Here is a 16,900-nt window from a genome sequence, read left to right as displayed (position 1 = left end):
CCAAAATAGCAATTAGTTATCAAATTCTTTGCATTGCTGTTCTACTTGCACGTTTGTAAGGGGGAAAAAACAGAGCAAAGTACAAGAGTACTTTTCAGATTGATTCCCTGCCCTTTGTGTCACCAAGGGATCACGCATATCAATTACATTGTCTAGGTTTCTTTGCCAACTGACTTCTTTTCACTGGGAATAAGAAAGGTATCACTAGAAAATTAAAATAAGGGAAGAAGGGGGAAGTTAGGGTAATTTTCCCCTTCTATTTTGCTTTGAAAGTGACTGTGACTTCTTAGGGGCTATAGTTCTCAATAGGCCACTTGTCACTCTGTATTCTAAATGCCCCATTTGAAGGTGCTAGTTCCTGGATTCTGTAAGACCATGAGCCCTGTTTCTCGCCAATTCCATGAGGGGTAATTATGCTTTATTTCAAATACATCATTTAACTCTTCTTTATGATATTATTATTCCTTTATTATTCCCTTATCACTAAGATCACGTAAATAATTAGTGATGGACATGGGATTTGAAATTTGGCAACTTAACCTGTGAACTGTATTTACTTACTTTTGTTGCAGCTGTATCAAACCATGTTGGGCCTCTTAACTTCCCCAAATCAAATGAACTTGAGTGGGTATTTTTCTAAAGCCTGATAGAAAATTCACAATAAATCATATATCTTAGTTTTCTTCAGTAGCCCATTGTAGTGATATTATATAATGGCACTATGAGATATCTCAAATATACCCAAAAATGAATGTGGACACTTTTAAAACTTTGAGTTGATAATGTTTATCTCATTCTATCCTGCTGAAAGAAATGATACCACATGTGTTGGGCCAATTTCATTTTGACTAACCACAGAAGAGACTGAGTTCTATAATTCTTGAAGGTATTCTTACCTCTTTCAGCTTATTCTTCAGCAAAATTTCATGATATTATACATTTCTAAAGACACAGTGAGGCTAAATTGTGTGGTTTATGATAAGAAAGCTTGTATCAATGAGCAAGAAATCACTTTCCATAAAAGGCTGACCTTTTAGCATGTTATTGACATTTTTATCTTGTGATTTGTAGAAGGCAACATCCCAATTGTTTTGGAGAGTTTTTCAATCTGGTTGTCAAACTAAAATAAAATTTTAGTGTATTCTCAGATGAGGTCTTTTTCTGTCGTGGCTGAGGTTTTACTGATCAATACCAAAGCTATCTGAATCTGACTGTAGCTTCATGTTGAATTATGTTTACAATTGTCAACATTAAGTCTGAGCAGACCATTCAGCATGGGGTTTTGAAGAAAAATTGAAGATGATAAAACTGAATATTTTTAAAAGAAGAGTCAATAGAAATCAAGGAATTCTAATACATTTTCCTTTTTTTAATAAATACATAAAGCTCTTTACCATTTCCCTCAATTATTTTGAATAACATGATAATAGGATCTTTCAGAGTATCATTATACCAATTTTCACAGCCTGATGTAAAATACTCATTTCACAGAAATAATCATGATTAGCATTAATAGATGAATGTCAATGTTGTAACACAATAGTATAAGGCATATTTACACCATCTTAACATACAGAAACACCATACGCATACACAAAAAAAATCACAGATCCAGAACAGAGAAAGTTCAATCTCCTAGACAGCTTACATTTATAGGCTTTGCCTGAAACTTGTTTTTTTGCTTAATTTTTTATAATTTTTTTCTTTCCAAGCAATAGATCTTCCCTATTTCTTGTGATGTATTTGCAACGTTGTGTTCATGCAAAAAAATAATACTTGTTTTATTGCATTAACATTGAAACAGTTTTAGATTTGGATCCTAAAACCATCCTCTAAAATTATACTTGATGTTGCTTCATCCATACTGTCATTTCAGTTGGTGTGATATGATGATTTGTTTTGGGTAAGTTACAAAATGACAAGCATGTCCGGTTGACCACAGTTCAAAAATCAAGATTCTAAGCTTCTTGATCATGCACATTTTACTTTCAATCTTGCAAAACGATTTGAATCTGATAGATACACCATTTTGACGCAACTTTTATTGGTTTCATTTTTTAAATTGTTTCTAAAAGTAACAAGAACAAAAAATGGAAAAAAAAATACTGTCTCACATCCACTATTCACAAAAAGGAAGAGCAGCAAGAATCACACTGACCATCAGTCAGGTGGCAACACTAGTAAACATTGAATGTCATCAAAATACTGCAGGAAGGTGACCATCACTATAACCCGTACTTCTGCAACAGTTCAGATTGCCATTGGCGTTTGCGCTCTGGGAAATAATCTGGAATGTGGATTTTTTTAAAATCCTGAATACACTTTTTCATTTCTTCTTCCACACTTAGCTTCTCACAGACTTTCTTTTTGGAAAGATTTGTTTCTCGGGACTTGCTGATGAGTGTCTGAAAGAGTTCACTGTTTCTGCGTTTATCTGGTGGGGGCATCCATTGCACAGGGGCTTTTTTGGAGGGACGATCCAATGTTAAGGTGTTAGGTTGGTGAGCTGTAGCTTGCTGGGCACTGGGCGGGTTGTCCTGGGGGGTGCTGGCCTCTGAGTGGCTGTCACAGCTAGAAGTGGAGAGCTCATTACAGGAAGTCCCACTTTCACTTCCTTTATCTGTGACTTTGTCATGTTTCCTGTCTTCATGTTCTTGTTTAGGTGACACTATTTTCTGAGGTGGTCCTGAAGAAGAAAAAAATAGAGCAGAAACTGAATAAATTGGAAGGTCAAATTAAACAAATGTTATATTTTCTATTTTAAACCAAGAACACTGATCATTTACGTGAAGAATGTCATTTGTTGTGGTAGCCTGCCTTTGAAGGATTATACCCAAAACCAAGCAGATTTAAGTGTACATTGAAACATGCATCATACTGATTAATATTTTATAACAATAAAGTTTGAGAGGTTTGCTTAATAAGCCTTTCTGCCATGATAGATCATCAGTAGCTTTTTGCTGAAAAGAAGATTTTTGTTATTTTACATACAAGCTCCTGAGATCTGAAAAAGATACCATATGTAAACATTCTTCTAGTTTTATATTTGTTTCATTAGACACTTGGTTCATTTCTGTTCAGGACTCTGTACTAAGTGGTGTCCTTTGCACATACATTTTGCCACTGTAAAACAGGAAAGCACCATTTCTCTATTTTACAAAGTAGCACTATTCTCTCAGCTCAGAGGTGCAATAGCATCATTTATACTTCAAGTGGGAGGCTGATTTAAATCTTACTCTCAGTCTCTTAATCTTGTTTCCTGTCTATTTCCTTAGAGAGAATTATGAAAGTGTTATAAGATATATATGGGTTTAATATTATGGTGAAATTATATAGTTGAAATATAGTATTCTCCTAAAATACGAGACTTAGCATTTAAAATAAATTATCTGGAGGACAATTTTCAGAAAGTGTTAGTTTGCCAAAATAATTATTTCAAATATGCCAAGAGTTTATTTCCAAGAGGGAGCATATTTTATTTTCCTTGACTCCACTGTGGGATTAGGACATCCATCTAGCATTTATTGAGCACTATCCCATACCCGAAACTATAATAAAACTTTGATTAAATGGAGCCAAACCATTCAGAGATCTTAGGGGTCCAGATCATACTTTCTCTAAGTCATCTTTTATGAGCATGCTCTATAAGTCAGCCTGGGGACAGACTTCAGTGCTCTTTAAACAATTGTTTAGGGGTTCTACTGTGCAACCAGAGTTGAGGAAAATCAGTCTAATTCATAGGGTCTCAACCTTGGCTGAATATTAGAATAATTTGGAAAGCCTTAGCTTATCATTCATTGAAATCAATTGGGAATGCCTGATTTAATGAGGAGCCACCTGGACATTGGGTCATTTGGTAGATACAGGTGATTTCAGTGTGAAGCTAGTTATGAATCATTGTTCAATCAAACACATATCAAATAAATTAACAAGCAACATTGGTAGTTTGCTCAGGAGAGTGAGGAGACAAATCAGTGGATGTATTTCCATGAAAACATGTAGTATGTGCATCACACGACTGGTTGACATCACAAATTTTCTTATTTAAAGACAGAAGAAACAAAACCAGCTGCAACAGCACATGCCCATAGTCCCAACTCCTGGGGAAGTCGAGGCAGGAGGATTCCTTGAGCCTGGATGTTCAAGACCAACTTAGGCAATGAAGTCTGACCCACATTCAAAAATAAATAAAAAATAAATACATAAATAAATAAGAGTAAAAACGGAACGGACAAGAGTTGATAGTAAATATTAAATCAAGTGGGACTAAAGTTTTAACAAAAGCTTGAAAACTTCTTTCAGTGATATTCCATTCCTTGATTGTGGTGCTGCTTAGAAGACTATGTATTTTAAAAAAGTAATTAAATTACATACCAAAAATGGGAGTTTTCTATATGTAAACTGTATCTCAATTAACTGGACACCTACTGAAAGACTTGAAGTAACCGCCTCAAAGCAAACGTACCTCTAAGCAGGAAGGTCTTAACCAATATTTCAAACTTACTTCATCTGCCATCCAGTAAAACTAGAATAAATGCTAATTTTTACGACTCCCTAGGAAGAAGGTACACTAATACTTTTTTTTTTTAGTTTAGTCACATGTTTTTAAAATTCATGTTTGCTGGATTTTTTTGTTTGTTTTTCAAGTCTCTCCCATTTTTATTTCATTTCTTCTGTCAGGGAGAACAGGGAGGTGAGGCTGAGGGATGGAGTGAAAGGCACATTGTTAGCAGTGCTGGGCTTACCCAGGTCCCTTCTCCACCCTCCTCTGTCCTGAGTGGCTGATGGACATGGCGTTGGTAGGCTCCTTGCCTTCTGGTTCCTAGGTGGATATGGCCAATGGCAAGATTAGCAAGACCACAGCCTCACCCCATTGCACTCCTGGGATTGCTGTGACCTGGTTGTGTTCCTAGTAAAAAAAAGCCCAGATCTATTAGGGAGCACTCAATTTCCTGTTCTTTCTCTTCCTCTCCTTTCCTCCTCTTTAGCCCTCTTCTCTAAATTCCATTAAATTGAGGCTCACACTTCAGTCCTGTAGGTAATTAATAAGACCAGGGTATTGTTCATACTCTTGTCAACTGTTGCTATTGTACTCTTAAAATTACCCTGTTAGGTGTTTCCACTTTCTTCCTAGATCCCTGACTGACATTATCTCCATTGATGAGAAGGGTGTTACTGGAAGGCTCTGATTTTTAGTAAGCCATATTTTGGTGACAGTAATACTGGAGAAAAAATGAGTTTGAAATCCCACTAAGCTGTGTTCAAATTCTGGTTGTCTAGCAAATACTAGCCTTGTGACCTCAAGTAAAATACTTTTAGTTCCTCTACATCTTAATTTGCCCATCCTTAAAATAGGTTACTACTATTTTCCTCAGGGCAATTTTGAGACTAGATAATATTCCACATAAAAGAATATTGTGTAATTATTCTTAACAGAAAGAGTATAACTAGATATACCAGTAAAACCTGCTGAATGTTCATGTCCATCCCTGGAAACTTTATTTCAGTGTGCTAAATGGGTTCTAGATATGTGTTTATGTCGGTTGAGCTCACAGGGGAGAGGTAGTATCTGTTTATCTAATTATCTTTATGATAAACGTGATTCATGCAAGCATAAAACTCACTACACTATATAACACCAAATATAAAGAATTTTTTTTCAGTCTTTCTATTAATCCTTAGTCCAAAATCTCTATCAGAGGAATGTAAGATTTTCATTCCTTATAAAAACTAACCGATTAAACTGCAAATACCTGAGCAAGACAATTTACATTTAAGGATCAATTAATGAGGAGAAAAATAATTTCCTGTTAATAAGCAGGGGAATAGAGCATTAGATAGAGTCAATCAGGCAGAAAAGTAATAACATGGAAGTGGAAGGCAGTACAGAGAGAGGGTGCCAGACCCCGCCAAAGAAAATGCTTCATTCTGTTTCTGTTCACTGGGAGAAATAATTGTTAACAACTTATGTCAGTGAGAATATGGAGTTATATAAAATCTGTGTGCTAGCTAAATATGTTATTATTATGCCTGATTGCATTATAATTTACTGATGAACAAAACTACCCCTCAACGTATACAAATATAGATACTTAGCGAGTGCTCTTGCATTGTCAGATGGAAGATCAAGGAAGACTTCCTTGAAAAAGACATCACATGATCAGCCAACAGTTTGGTACTTAGTATCCACTATGTGCCAGGTATTATGCTAAGATCTGGAGGGACACAAAGATGAGCTCTCTGTTTTGATGAAGCTCTCAGGTTTATTCTAATTCCATGTAGGTGATGACAACTGGATTCAGAGAAAAACACTGCATACGTGTGGCCAAGGATCTCTGGAATTTTCAGAAAAGATGGACTAAGATGCATTTACCATCAAATGAGTCCTAACTGAACTTCTCACACCAGTTTTTTTTTTTATTCTTTCTTCTAATGTTTTCTCCATTTTCTCAGACCCTATTCATCACCTATATCTCTTTCTTCCTTCCACAAATAAGATGGATCAGAGCATGTTCAGACATATAGTCTACTTCATAGCATTTATGATAATAGTTTAACGGTGTAGGTTATTTTAGAATACCACATCTTAAAGATCTATGAGGAAAAGATGGTGGGGACCTAAAATTGCTATGATTTTATAAGCATCTTTAGGCAAGGAGGCCTACCAATCATACAAAATAGATGCAGAACTTTGTATTATGATGTAAGGGAAAATGTTTAACTTGGTTTTGTCCCCATTTTCAAATATGTAGAATAATATGTCAGTTCTCTGTATAAATTAGTAAGGATGACCAACAGCCTCCTTTTGCTTTATGTCAGCACTTTAAAAAATTTCAAGTTGATTAAGCATGTTTTAAATTATCATTGATAATATAGTAGATACAAATTGGGACTAAGATATTTAACTTATTTATGTGCTTTTATGGCATGAAGTTAAGAAAAATACATTTATTCATGGAAAATAATGATTTACTCTAGTTGCCCAGTTTTCTTGTGGATGCCTGCTAATTGTAGGCTCCTAGGGATAATTTCAAACTTTAATTTTACATTATATATTCAGTAGTCCAAAATCAATTGAAATGCCTTAAGCACCACACAAATGATTATTTAAATATCACTGGGTGGGAACAGCATGACTATTATAAATTCTGTACCCCTTTATCTAATAAAAGAATTGAATATATACCTGAATGATCTTCCCCCAAAGCATTTTGCCCTGTGAGTTACAGCACCAATCAGACCTGGCATAAAAGGGAAAATGTAAATATGCTCTGGAGATCTCGTCAACTGGGCTTTCTTTCATCACATAACAGTTCGTCACTAAGTGCTATAGTGCAACAAGAAATCAGCAAATAAACAAATCTCCTACCTGAGATTCATTTTTGAAAATGAATGAATTTTAAAAAGCATTCAATTCCCTACATAGTTACACTTAGAAATGTTCAAATATTGGGGCAATTACTCAACTTTTCATTTGTTGATTTGGCATGAATATTCATTGGACATCTCTACTAAAAATCCACAGAACATTTTCCACTGGGAAGCACAGCCTTACTGACCTAGGAGACCAGTAAACCACCAACCTAGGTTGTACCTCTTGCTGATTACTTTTTAAAGAATAGTCAGTACACATATGTGCATACACATACACACTTAAAACTATATTTTTTGTTGTTTTGTTTTTCGGTACGGGGGATTGAACTCAGGGTCACTCGACCACTAAGCCACATCCCCAGCCCTATTTTGTATTTTATTTGGAGACAAGGTCTCACTGAGTTGCTTAGCCCCTTACCATTGCTGAGGCTGGCTTTGAACTCCATATCCTCTGGCTTCAGACTCTCCAGCTGCTGGGATTACAGGCGTGTGCAACAGCAACCAGCATAAACTAATTTTTATGCTATTTTTTTTATAACTGTGGAAATAATCTTGGAAGATACTTATGTTAAATAATAAAATTAACAATTTTGACTATTTACTCATGCCAACCTCATTCAAACTACTTTATGTGTATTAGCTCATTGAATCCTAGTCATGACTCTGAAGCTTAAACATGAGGAAACTGAGTCTCAGGGAATATTAGTCAACTGCTACAGAAAACTAATCTAGTAAATTCATTAAGCTGAGGTGTGAATCAGACAGACTGCACTGTGTATCTTTAGGCGTCATTCTTGCTGTTGATGACTTAAACAATAAGAATAGATGCATTTAAACAGACATAAGTTAATAAGATCTCCTAGAACTACACTTGATGAACTTACAGAAAGTTATCTTTGAACCCCAAAATTCTGTGGGAGCACTTTTGTGGATTTCGAATTTGTTTCCCTGTTCTAAGATCTAATTTCTATTCATGGTAACTTTTTAAATATTTACTTTTTACACTTGATTAGAATTTGACAGTTTGGAAAATCCCTTCCTATTCATTATAACATTTAGAATTGCAGAAATTTATAACAGATGAGAACTTGGGGCCAACCTTACGATATTAAACAAGGACCAAGTACGGTAAAGGTTGAAGACCAGTCAACATTAGTCGGAGTGCCGGAGCCAGGATTGAACTCAGTCATACTAAAATGAAAAGGAAGAAAGAGGTAGCTTTTCCTAGTCATTTGGGTAGATAGTCTGGTATAGAAACTGAATGTCAATACCCCTTGTCTTTAAAAGGCCACAAGTTTCCTGGGTCGTTCTGGATGTGGACATGTGCAATGAATAGCTCTATATTTCTCTTTTGGATACAGAAGCATTTCCAAATGAAGTCTGTATACAACTGTACACTTGAAAAAAACCTTTTATTTTAATCTCTTTACCTGCCTAGTGATGATAAAAAAGACTGGGTATGTAAAATTTGTCTGCAATGGGCATAATTCCCAGAAGGGAAATTACCCTTTAATATCGCTAAAATCAATGGTGTGTGAATGGTTATGTGGTACTTGAACAGAATGAACTAATCCATCTTAAATATTAGCACCACATGCTTCTAAGTATTAAGCAGTTGAGTCAAAGAGAAAGAAACTCCGTTTTGATTCCACAAACATTTATTGAGCACCTGTGATATACTGGACTTCATGTGAGTTAGAAGGAGGGAGACACACATGTGCACACCCCCACGACAACCACAGTCCCTGATATGCGGTGGTTAAGGCTGGTCAACTGGACAAGTGCAGATGACACTAAAGTGTAAATCAACAGGACATGCAGGAGGGAGGAATGTGTCCAGCGTGAGCTAAGGAATGGGAGTTATCCTTAATTCGTCAGTAAAATTCCTATGGAAAATTTAACTTAGAGGTCACACAGGAGAAAAAGACCACTCAAATGAATAAAAATTAATTTGTATGAAAGAAAAAACTGAACTCATATCTTTATGTATTCTATTATCTTCACTAGCATTACTTAGCCACTTTTAGGAGTTAAGGGTAATAAAAAAGTGAAATTAAAAGGAAAACAAGTTATGGTACTCTTCTTTTCATCAGGATGTGACCCTTACCAGTCTATTCTTCCAATTATTCCTGTAACCTTTCTGGGAATTTATTTATTTACAGTGTGTCTCCTAGTCCTAAATTGTAAACTCCCTAAAGAAGGCAGAAACTGCCTTTTATCCCATTGTTGTGTTTTTTTCTTTTCTTTTCTTTTTGGTACTGGGGATTGAACCACTGAGCCACATCCCCAGCCCTTTCCAGATTTATTTTGAGACAGGGTCTTTCTAAGTTGCTGATGCTGGTTTTGAGCTCATGATCCTCTTGTCTCAGCCTCGTGAGTCACTGGAATACAGGCATGGTGTCCTACTGTAGTAAATTGATCAGAGTGAATGCTTAATTAAATAAAATTAATTAAATATTAATACTTTTATTAAATTAATATTAATAAAATTCACTTCTGAATTTCTATAGTAATGGAATTGACTATATAATTCATTTGGTATTTTGCATTCACCATGTTTTGTGTTACTTAATATTCTTTTTTAATTTTTACAGACTGCATTTTGATTCATTGTCCGTAAATGGGGTACATCATTTTGTTTCTTTGGTTGTGCAGATGTAGATTCATACCATTTGTGTAATCATACATGTACATAGGGTAATGATGTCTGTCTCATTCCACCATCTTTCATACCCTCCCCCCCATCTCCCTCTACATAACCAAAGTTTCCTCCATTCTTCTCTCAATCCCCAAACCCCACTCCCATTATATATCATGATCCACTTATCAGGGAAAACATTCAGCCTTTGGTTTTTTGGGACTGGCTTATTTCACTTAGCATGATATTCTCCAATTCCATCCATTTATCTGCAAATGCCATAATACTATTCTTCTTTATGACTGAATAATATTATGTTATGTATATATACCACAGTTTTTTTTATCCATGCACCTGTTGAAGGGCATCTAGGTTGGTACCACAATCTAGCTATTGTGAGTTGAGCTGCTATAAATATTGATGTGGCTACATTACTGTAGTATGCTAATTTTAAGTCCTTTGGGTATAAACCAAGGAGTGGGATTACTGGGTCTAAAGGTGGGTCCATTCCAAGTTTTCTGATGGATGGCAGTGTGGAGAATCCTCAGAAAACTTAATATTCTTAACACTGACCACAGAGCAGTGTTTTAGTTGGATTTTTACTACTGTGACAAAAGACCCGAAATGAATACCTATAAAAAGAAAAAAAATATTTTGCCTCAAGATATCATAGGTTTCTGTCCATGTTAGTTACCTTCATTGCATTTGGGCTTTTGTTGAGGTAGAACATCATGGTGGGGAGAGTGTGGTGGAGCAAAGCTGCTCACCTCATGGCAGAGAGACAAAAAGAGAAGCAAGAGAGACAAAAAGAGACTGGGACCCCAATATTTCCCCAAACATCTAACTTCCTCCATAGGCCTCACCTCTTAAAGGTTCTTCTACCTTCCGATAACGCCGCAGGCTGACCAACAAGTCCTTACTATATGAACCTTTGGAAACATTCAAGAACCAAACCATAAGGAAGAGTAAGAATGTGCCCACCTTCCCACACAAAAATGTGTCCCAAGGTCACATGTCTGGTATGCTATTTCCCTTCAAAGGTTATAATTTCCATGAGAGCAGAGACTGTATCTCGTGTTTGTTTCACCAAGAGCATTGAGGAGGCTGATGTGTTTTATCACTGAATAAATAATACTAACAAAGTGAATAAGCAAATGTAACATAGCATTAGAAAAAAAGTGTGAGAGTAAATATATTTGCTTATTGGAACATATATTCCAGGAGATTCCAAAAGTAATCTTATTGCCTTTCTCTCAAAGATTCAAAGCCTGTTCTAAATGTTGTTTTCAGCATAAAACCTTCCATTCTCCCATTTGGATGTGATTTCTTGTGATTTTTTTTTTTTTTTTATTCCCTTAACAACCCATAGCAATTTGTTTGAATCTATTTCCAAGAACTGAACGTATTTGGTCTTAAATTCTAGCTATTTCTGTACATTTTAACTTCCATTCCTGTTTTGCCACACACACACACACACACACACACACACACACACACAGAGTCTCTCCTGAGGCAGAGGTTCTTTCTATTCTTTCTTTGTATTTCCTGAAGCACCCATGGCTAGGCCTGTAATAATTCAGTAACCATCAAACTGAATTAAATGAAATTAGTAAATTTATAAAACAATATCTAAGCACATAGGAGATTGTTGTATTCTAAATAAACCCAAGTATTACTAAGCTTACACAGTATAACAAAAACAAACAAAAAGTCAGGGAGTAAAATAAGATAAAACTTCAACAGTGAACCAAAAGATGGATCTCACAGGTTCTTTAGTTACTGAAAATGCAAATCCTTTGGGAAAGTCCCTACATTATTATCCCTTCTAGCTCATTAAGGAGAAATAAAACCATACATAATGAGGAAAAAGAAGTGAATTCTACTTCATTTACAGGATCGTTGTACCTGATACTTGCACCTGAACATGTCCGGTACAAAAGGTATCAGGGAAGATCGTTGGAAGATCATTGCAGGCCTCTCACAAGAGTTCTTTGTTTAAAATTCATCCCAGGTTGCATTCAGTTGGGATTCTCTGTCATAGTCTCCCTTCTTATGCCTCAAACCAAACAAATAAACAAATGCCATGAAGATGCCTAGGCTCCTTTCGGATCCTGGAATTAAGACTAAGAAACAACCCCCCCTGCTTGTTCTAGGTTCCCATGCCTGAATCCACCAGTCCTTATAACTGATGTCAGAGCTTTATCCCCAGGCCCAGGTGGCCGCCTTCTAATGACCTCCTTCTCATAGGCACATAGTATATAAGAGCATGATTTATCTGTTTTTCAAATTTTCGAACAAAAGCCTGTGTACGCCTGCTCGTTCCACATCTATAAAACTCGGATCATAACATCTACAAGGTGCTTGGCAAGGATTAATGAGATGTTGTTTTCATACCGCATCTGATGGCACTGGGAGGGGAAAAAGGCGCTCTGTAAATATAGGTTAGGGGTGCACTTACGATGTGCCGTGCGTAACAAATTTACATGAACATAAAACCATGCGGGTTGTAAATTATGGTTGCTTGTTATACAGTACTAAACAGCTACCTTAAGCTCCAGACAAATTCTGTGTCAGGAGTGGAAGCAAAGTTTGTGAGGAGGTAAGGAAAAAAGAAAAAAAAAGAATAAAAAATTAAAGAAAAAGAAAAAACGTAGGCTAACACTTGGGTTCCAAGAGCAGAAGCAATCGCCTGCAGAAAGTCACAGTTCCGGGATTTTTGTCAGATCTCTTCAAATCTGGAGTGCCTGCCTGCCTGCCAATAAATGTTTTCAAGTATTTCCAGTAATGTTCAGTGAGATGCAACTTCTCGTAGCTGCCGTGCTATTTAATGTGAGTACCGCCTCTTTTCACTTTGTGATTTATGAGAGTGCCTGTTAAAGAGGTGGCAGGGTGCAAAGTCACTACAGTGAATGGAAAATGGAAGCATACATGTGCAGAGCAGAGTTTAATTTCACTTTGTGGTACAATTAAAGAAAAAGAAGAAGAAAGAAAGTTGTCCTATCTTTGAAAATAGCAAACCTGCACTTGAGGTGAGGTTCTGACATCTAATGCCAAATGCCAAAATAATTCTTTAAAATTCATTTTCTCATTCTGCTTAAGAAGGATTCAAAACATGGGCATCTTCCTCCTAGAGTGGCTTTGTGTCAGGCTATGTGAAGAATTTTCTAGTCGGGTTACAAGAGGCCCTTAAAAAGAGTGCAGGTATCCTCATCCCTGGGACCTACAAATGTCACTTTACATGGCAAACATCTTTGCAGGTCTGATTAAGGATTTTGAGATGGTAAAATTAGTATTGTGGATTATCTGTTTGGATCCTAAATTTAGTTACAGGTACTCTTACAAGACAAAAGTAGAGGGGGATCTGAGAGTCACAGAAGAGGAGTAGGAGGGGGAAGTGATGTGACCACGAAGGCAGAGGTTGGAGCAATGTGGTTACACACTAAGAAATCAAGGCAGATCCCAGAACTTGGAATAAGCAAGTATCACACGAAATGTTGCCGGAGCATCTGGAGATAGCACAACACTGCTGACTTCGTGATTTCAGCCCAGTGAAACTGATTTCAGACTTCAGGCCTCTAATGCTATGGGAGAACAGGCTTCTGTTTTTCTTTTTTTCCTTTGGTAATCGGGATTGAACCCAGGGGACTTTACCACCGAGCTACATCCCCAGCCTTTTTTATTTTTTATTTTGAGATAGGGTCTTGCTGAGTTGCTCAGGGCCTTGTTAAATTGCTAAGGCTGGCCTCAAAATTTTGATCCTCCTGCCTTGGCCTCCTGAGTCACTGGAATTATAGGCATGTGCCACCACACCCAGCAATTTGCTTTTCTTAAGTCACTAAATTTTTGGTAGTTATAGAAGCCATTGGAAAGTAATACAAGTCCATTTAAGTCTAATGTCTGGCTCCTGGTGGATGTTAAGTTCTCTTATGTAAGTGAACATAATATAATCCCTTAATGACAGGATTATATTGAATCTGACTGCAGGATCTTAATTTCTTTATTAAAATAAAATGTCTTACAAGTTCTGTCAGGCTGTCATCCTGATTCTGTGCAAGCTCCTCTAGTAATGATAAGCTCAGAATAGTGTATTGCAAATCATTTTTCTTTGGGAGTATCCCTAATTTTAGAACATTCCTCTAGTTGTAATTTTTCTCCTCAAATAATGCCATCCATGAGTCCTAGTTCTATCTTTTGGAGCAAAATAGAATAAATTTTTCCCTCTTTCAACTAATAGTCCTTATCATTTGAGAAAAAGATTATCACCTATTCTAAGTTCCTCCCAGTTAGATGAACCATATTTGGATGAGGTTCATAGTCTCCTTACACCATCTCTGTTCCCACAATACATTATTTTCTTTCTTTTTCTACAAACATAAACATTTCCATCCACTTCCTCATTCTGACACACACACACACACACACCACAGATCGCTAGCACCTGCTCACTCCTTGAAGTTTCAGTCCCATGTCTTCACTGCCTGCCCTGCACTTTGAAAACCATGTCAAAAAATATTCTCACTATTCTTTTCCCTCTACACTCATTCTTCTTCCTGTGACTTATGTTTCTCTTTTTTTCTTTTTTTATAAACTCACAAGATTATTCTTAGTTACCAGGTTTGCAATTTGTGACTCATCTTCACTATTCCAACTGCTACCCCTGAACTCTTTCCCTCCCTAGGTGATCAGCCACCTGATCCTACTGAGTAAACTTTGATCATGGCCCCGCCACTGCCCTCTCCAAGCCTTCATTCTCAGAGTTATGAGCCTCATTAACTTTAACTGAATCTATGCAAGAATTCCCAGAGATCCTTTCTTCTTTTCCATACTCAGATCCCAGTTCCACACCAGTGAAACACAGCTCTTAATATAATGACTGTCCACAGATGTTAGCACCTTTCACAAATCTCAAATCTCCTAGCTCCAAAGACAACACTTTCCATGGCCTAGTCTCAGCTTTAACCCCAAAACTCATTTTCTATTACTCCCACCCTCTGTCCAAACCTAACTGAAGGAATTAATATTATCCTACATGCCACGTGTATTTTGTCTTCAGTTTCCCATCTATGTGAATGAGTTTGATTTCAGTTTTTAACTAGTATACATGGAGCACACTCTTATTGTCTCTGTGTGTATGTCTGAGGACTTACTTGGTGCCACTATGCACTTAGTGTCTTTAACAGACTCCAGATTTATAACCTAGACAGGCCAATATAATATCTTATGAAGCCAGCCCCATAATCTATGGCAAGAACAGGGTTTGGTAGGCAAATAATCTGGATAGTGCACTAATTGCAAATATCTGGGATACACTAAACTTGTCTATGAGGGGGAAGAAAGAGAAGGATGTTCCATCTCTTTCCAAAAAGATGTGCCTGCAGGTGACTGAGTCCTCCAGTTCCAAAGAAAGGAGGAGAAAAAGAGAGCTGAAAGAGCCCTAGCAGTAGGTGGGTGTCTGGGTCACTGAGTCCTCTGTCCAGCTATGCTGGTTTGACAAGTAGTTTTAGACCAAATAAAATATAAATCTTATGCAGAAAATTTCTTTAAAAAACTGTATTAAGTATTTCATTAGGTGCAATTAACTTTGAAACACAACTGAAACTTTTCTTCCTAAAGCAAGTTGAGGGCTGTGTTGGCTGTATGTGTTACTGGAACACGTGTAACACTTTTAATGTGTAAACTTAACTTTTATGCACATTTTAAGATATATATCAGAAAATTTGGGGAAATTTGGAGTAAGAGAAAAATAATAAATCAATGTGTATTTCTAAGAAAATTATTATGAGAGTAAACCTATAATTTAAAGAAATCAAGGCTTTACTATTGTTTTACTAATGAAGTCATGCATCCATTTGTAGTGGCCTGGATGGGTATTATTGGCTTTATCATTATTATTACTATTATTGTCCTGGACAGAGCTCCTCATTCATTCTTGTGTCCTGGGGGAAAAGATCTATTTCAAGCAAGTTAAACACAAAGACAAAGATATTTGCTTCATTATACGAGTGGGGTTAAATATAGAAATCAATATCCTTTGTAGTGAAATAAGTGTCTCACACAATTCCATAGCAACATTAACGGTGTCACCTTTTCCTGAAAAGCCACTCTACGTAGGACAAAATGAGCAAAGAGATAGAAACAGTGATAGAGTCAGGAGATTGCATGTGTGTGCATGCATGCTTTACTGCTGGGGATTGAACCACAGCCTTGCATCTTCTAGAATGCTCACTACTGACCAGGCACCTACCTCGGCACTAAAAGCAGTATCTCATTTACACCTCACAATCATTTAATAAAGTAGGTGTTTATTGTGCCTATTGTCCACATGAGGAAACTGAGACTTAGGTTATGAAACTTGAGAGGTCACATACGGAAGTGGCAGAGGCAGTATCCAGTATCCACATGCAGATCTGTTTGACTCCAGAGCTTATGCCGAGTAAGTTTGGGAGATAAACTGCCTGAAAACTCCTGAAATTGGTGTTGAAACCAGTTTCCTTGAAATCTTAAACTAGAGCTATTGATATCTGTAAATTTCATGTCCTTGAAGATGAAATCAAGATGCAGGTCTGTAAAATCTTGTGAATTAAAGTGTGTAACTATACCTGAGTGTTAGTATTAATTTAGGTCATTTGCAATATAATATTATTTGACATCATGTCTAGTCATTGTAACAGAAAATAAATTTACATCTTCATATGTACATATGAAGATGTGGACTATAGTTTCCCTGTTGTGAACATTACTACTGGGACTGTGGTATTTTACCCAAGCAATTTCTGTTTATCAAACTAAAGTTTTTTCCATTTCAAAATAAATGCTCAAGTTGTATACCCATTGATATACATACTTTTGTAAATTCAGACCAATAATAAAAGACTATTTGATATTAAT

At 36.5% G+C, this 16,900-nt stretch overlaps 1 protein-coding gene across 1 annotated transcript in view; it reads right to left on the bottom strand.

Annotated features, from left to right (window-relative positions):
- Positions 1-1,365: 1,365 nt before the first annotated feature.
- Kctd8 (potassium channel tetramerization domain containing 8) overlaps positions 1,366-16,900 on the bottom strand; it is a 255,499-nt gene continuing 239,964 nt past the window's right edge. Inside the window, exon 2 of the mRNA XM_047565713.1 lies at positions 1,366-2,686. Coding sequence (XP_047421669.1) covers positions 2,226-2,686 — 461 coding nt within the window. The 3' untranslated portion in view covers positions 1,366-2,225. The remainder of the gene's footprint in view (positions 2,687-16,900) is intronic.

The sequence above is a fragment of the Sciurus carolinensis genome, chromosome 10 (assembly GCF_902686445.1).
Source record: "Sciurus carolinensis chromosome 10, mSciCar1.2, whole genome shotgun sequence".
NCBI lineage: Eukaryota > Metazoa > Chordata > Mammalia > Rodentia > Sciuridae > Sciurus > Sciurus carolinensis.
Note: the sequence above shows the minus strand (reverse complement) of the source record. Positions and strands in the feature narration are given on the sequence as shown.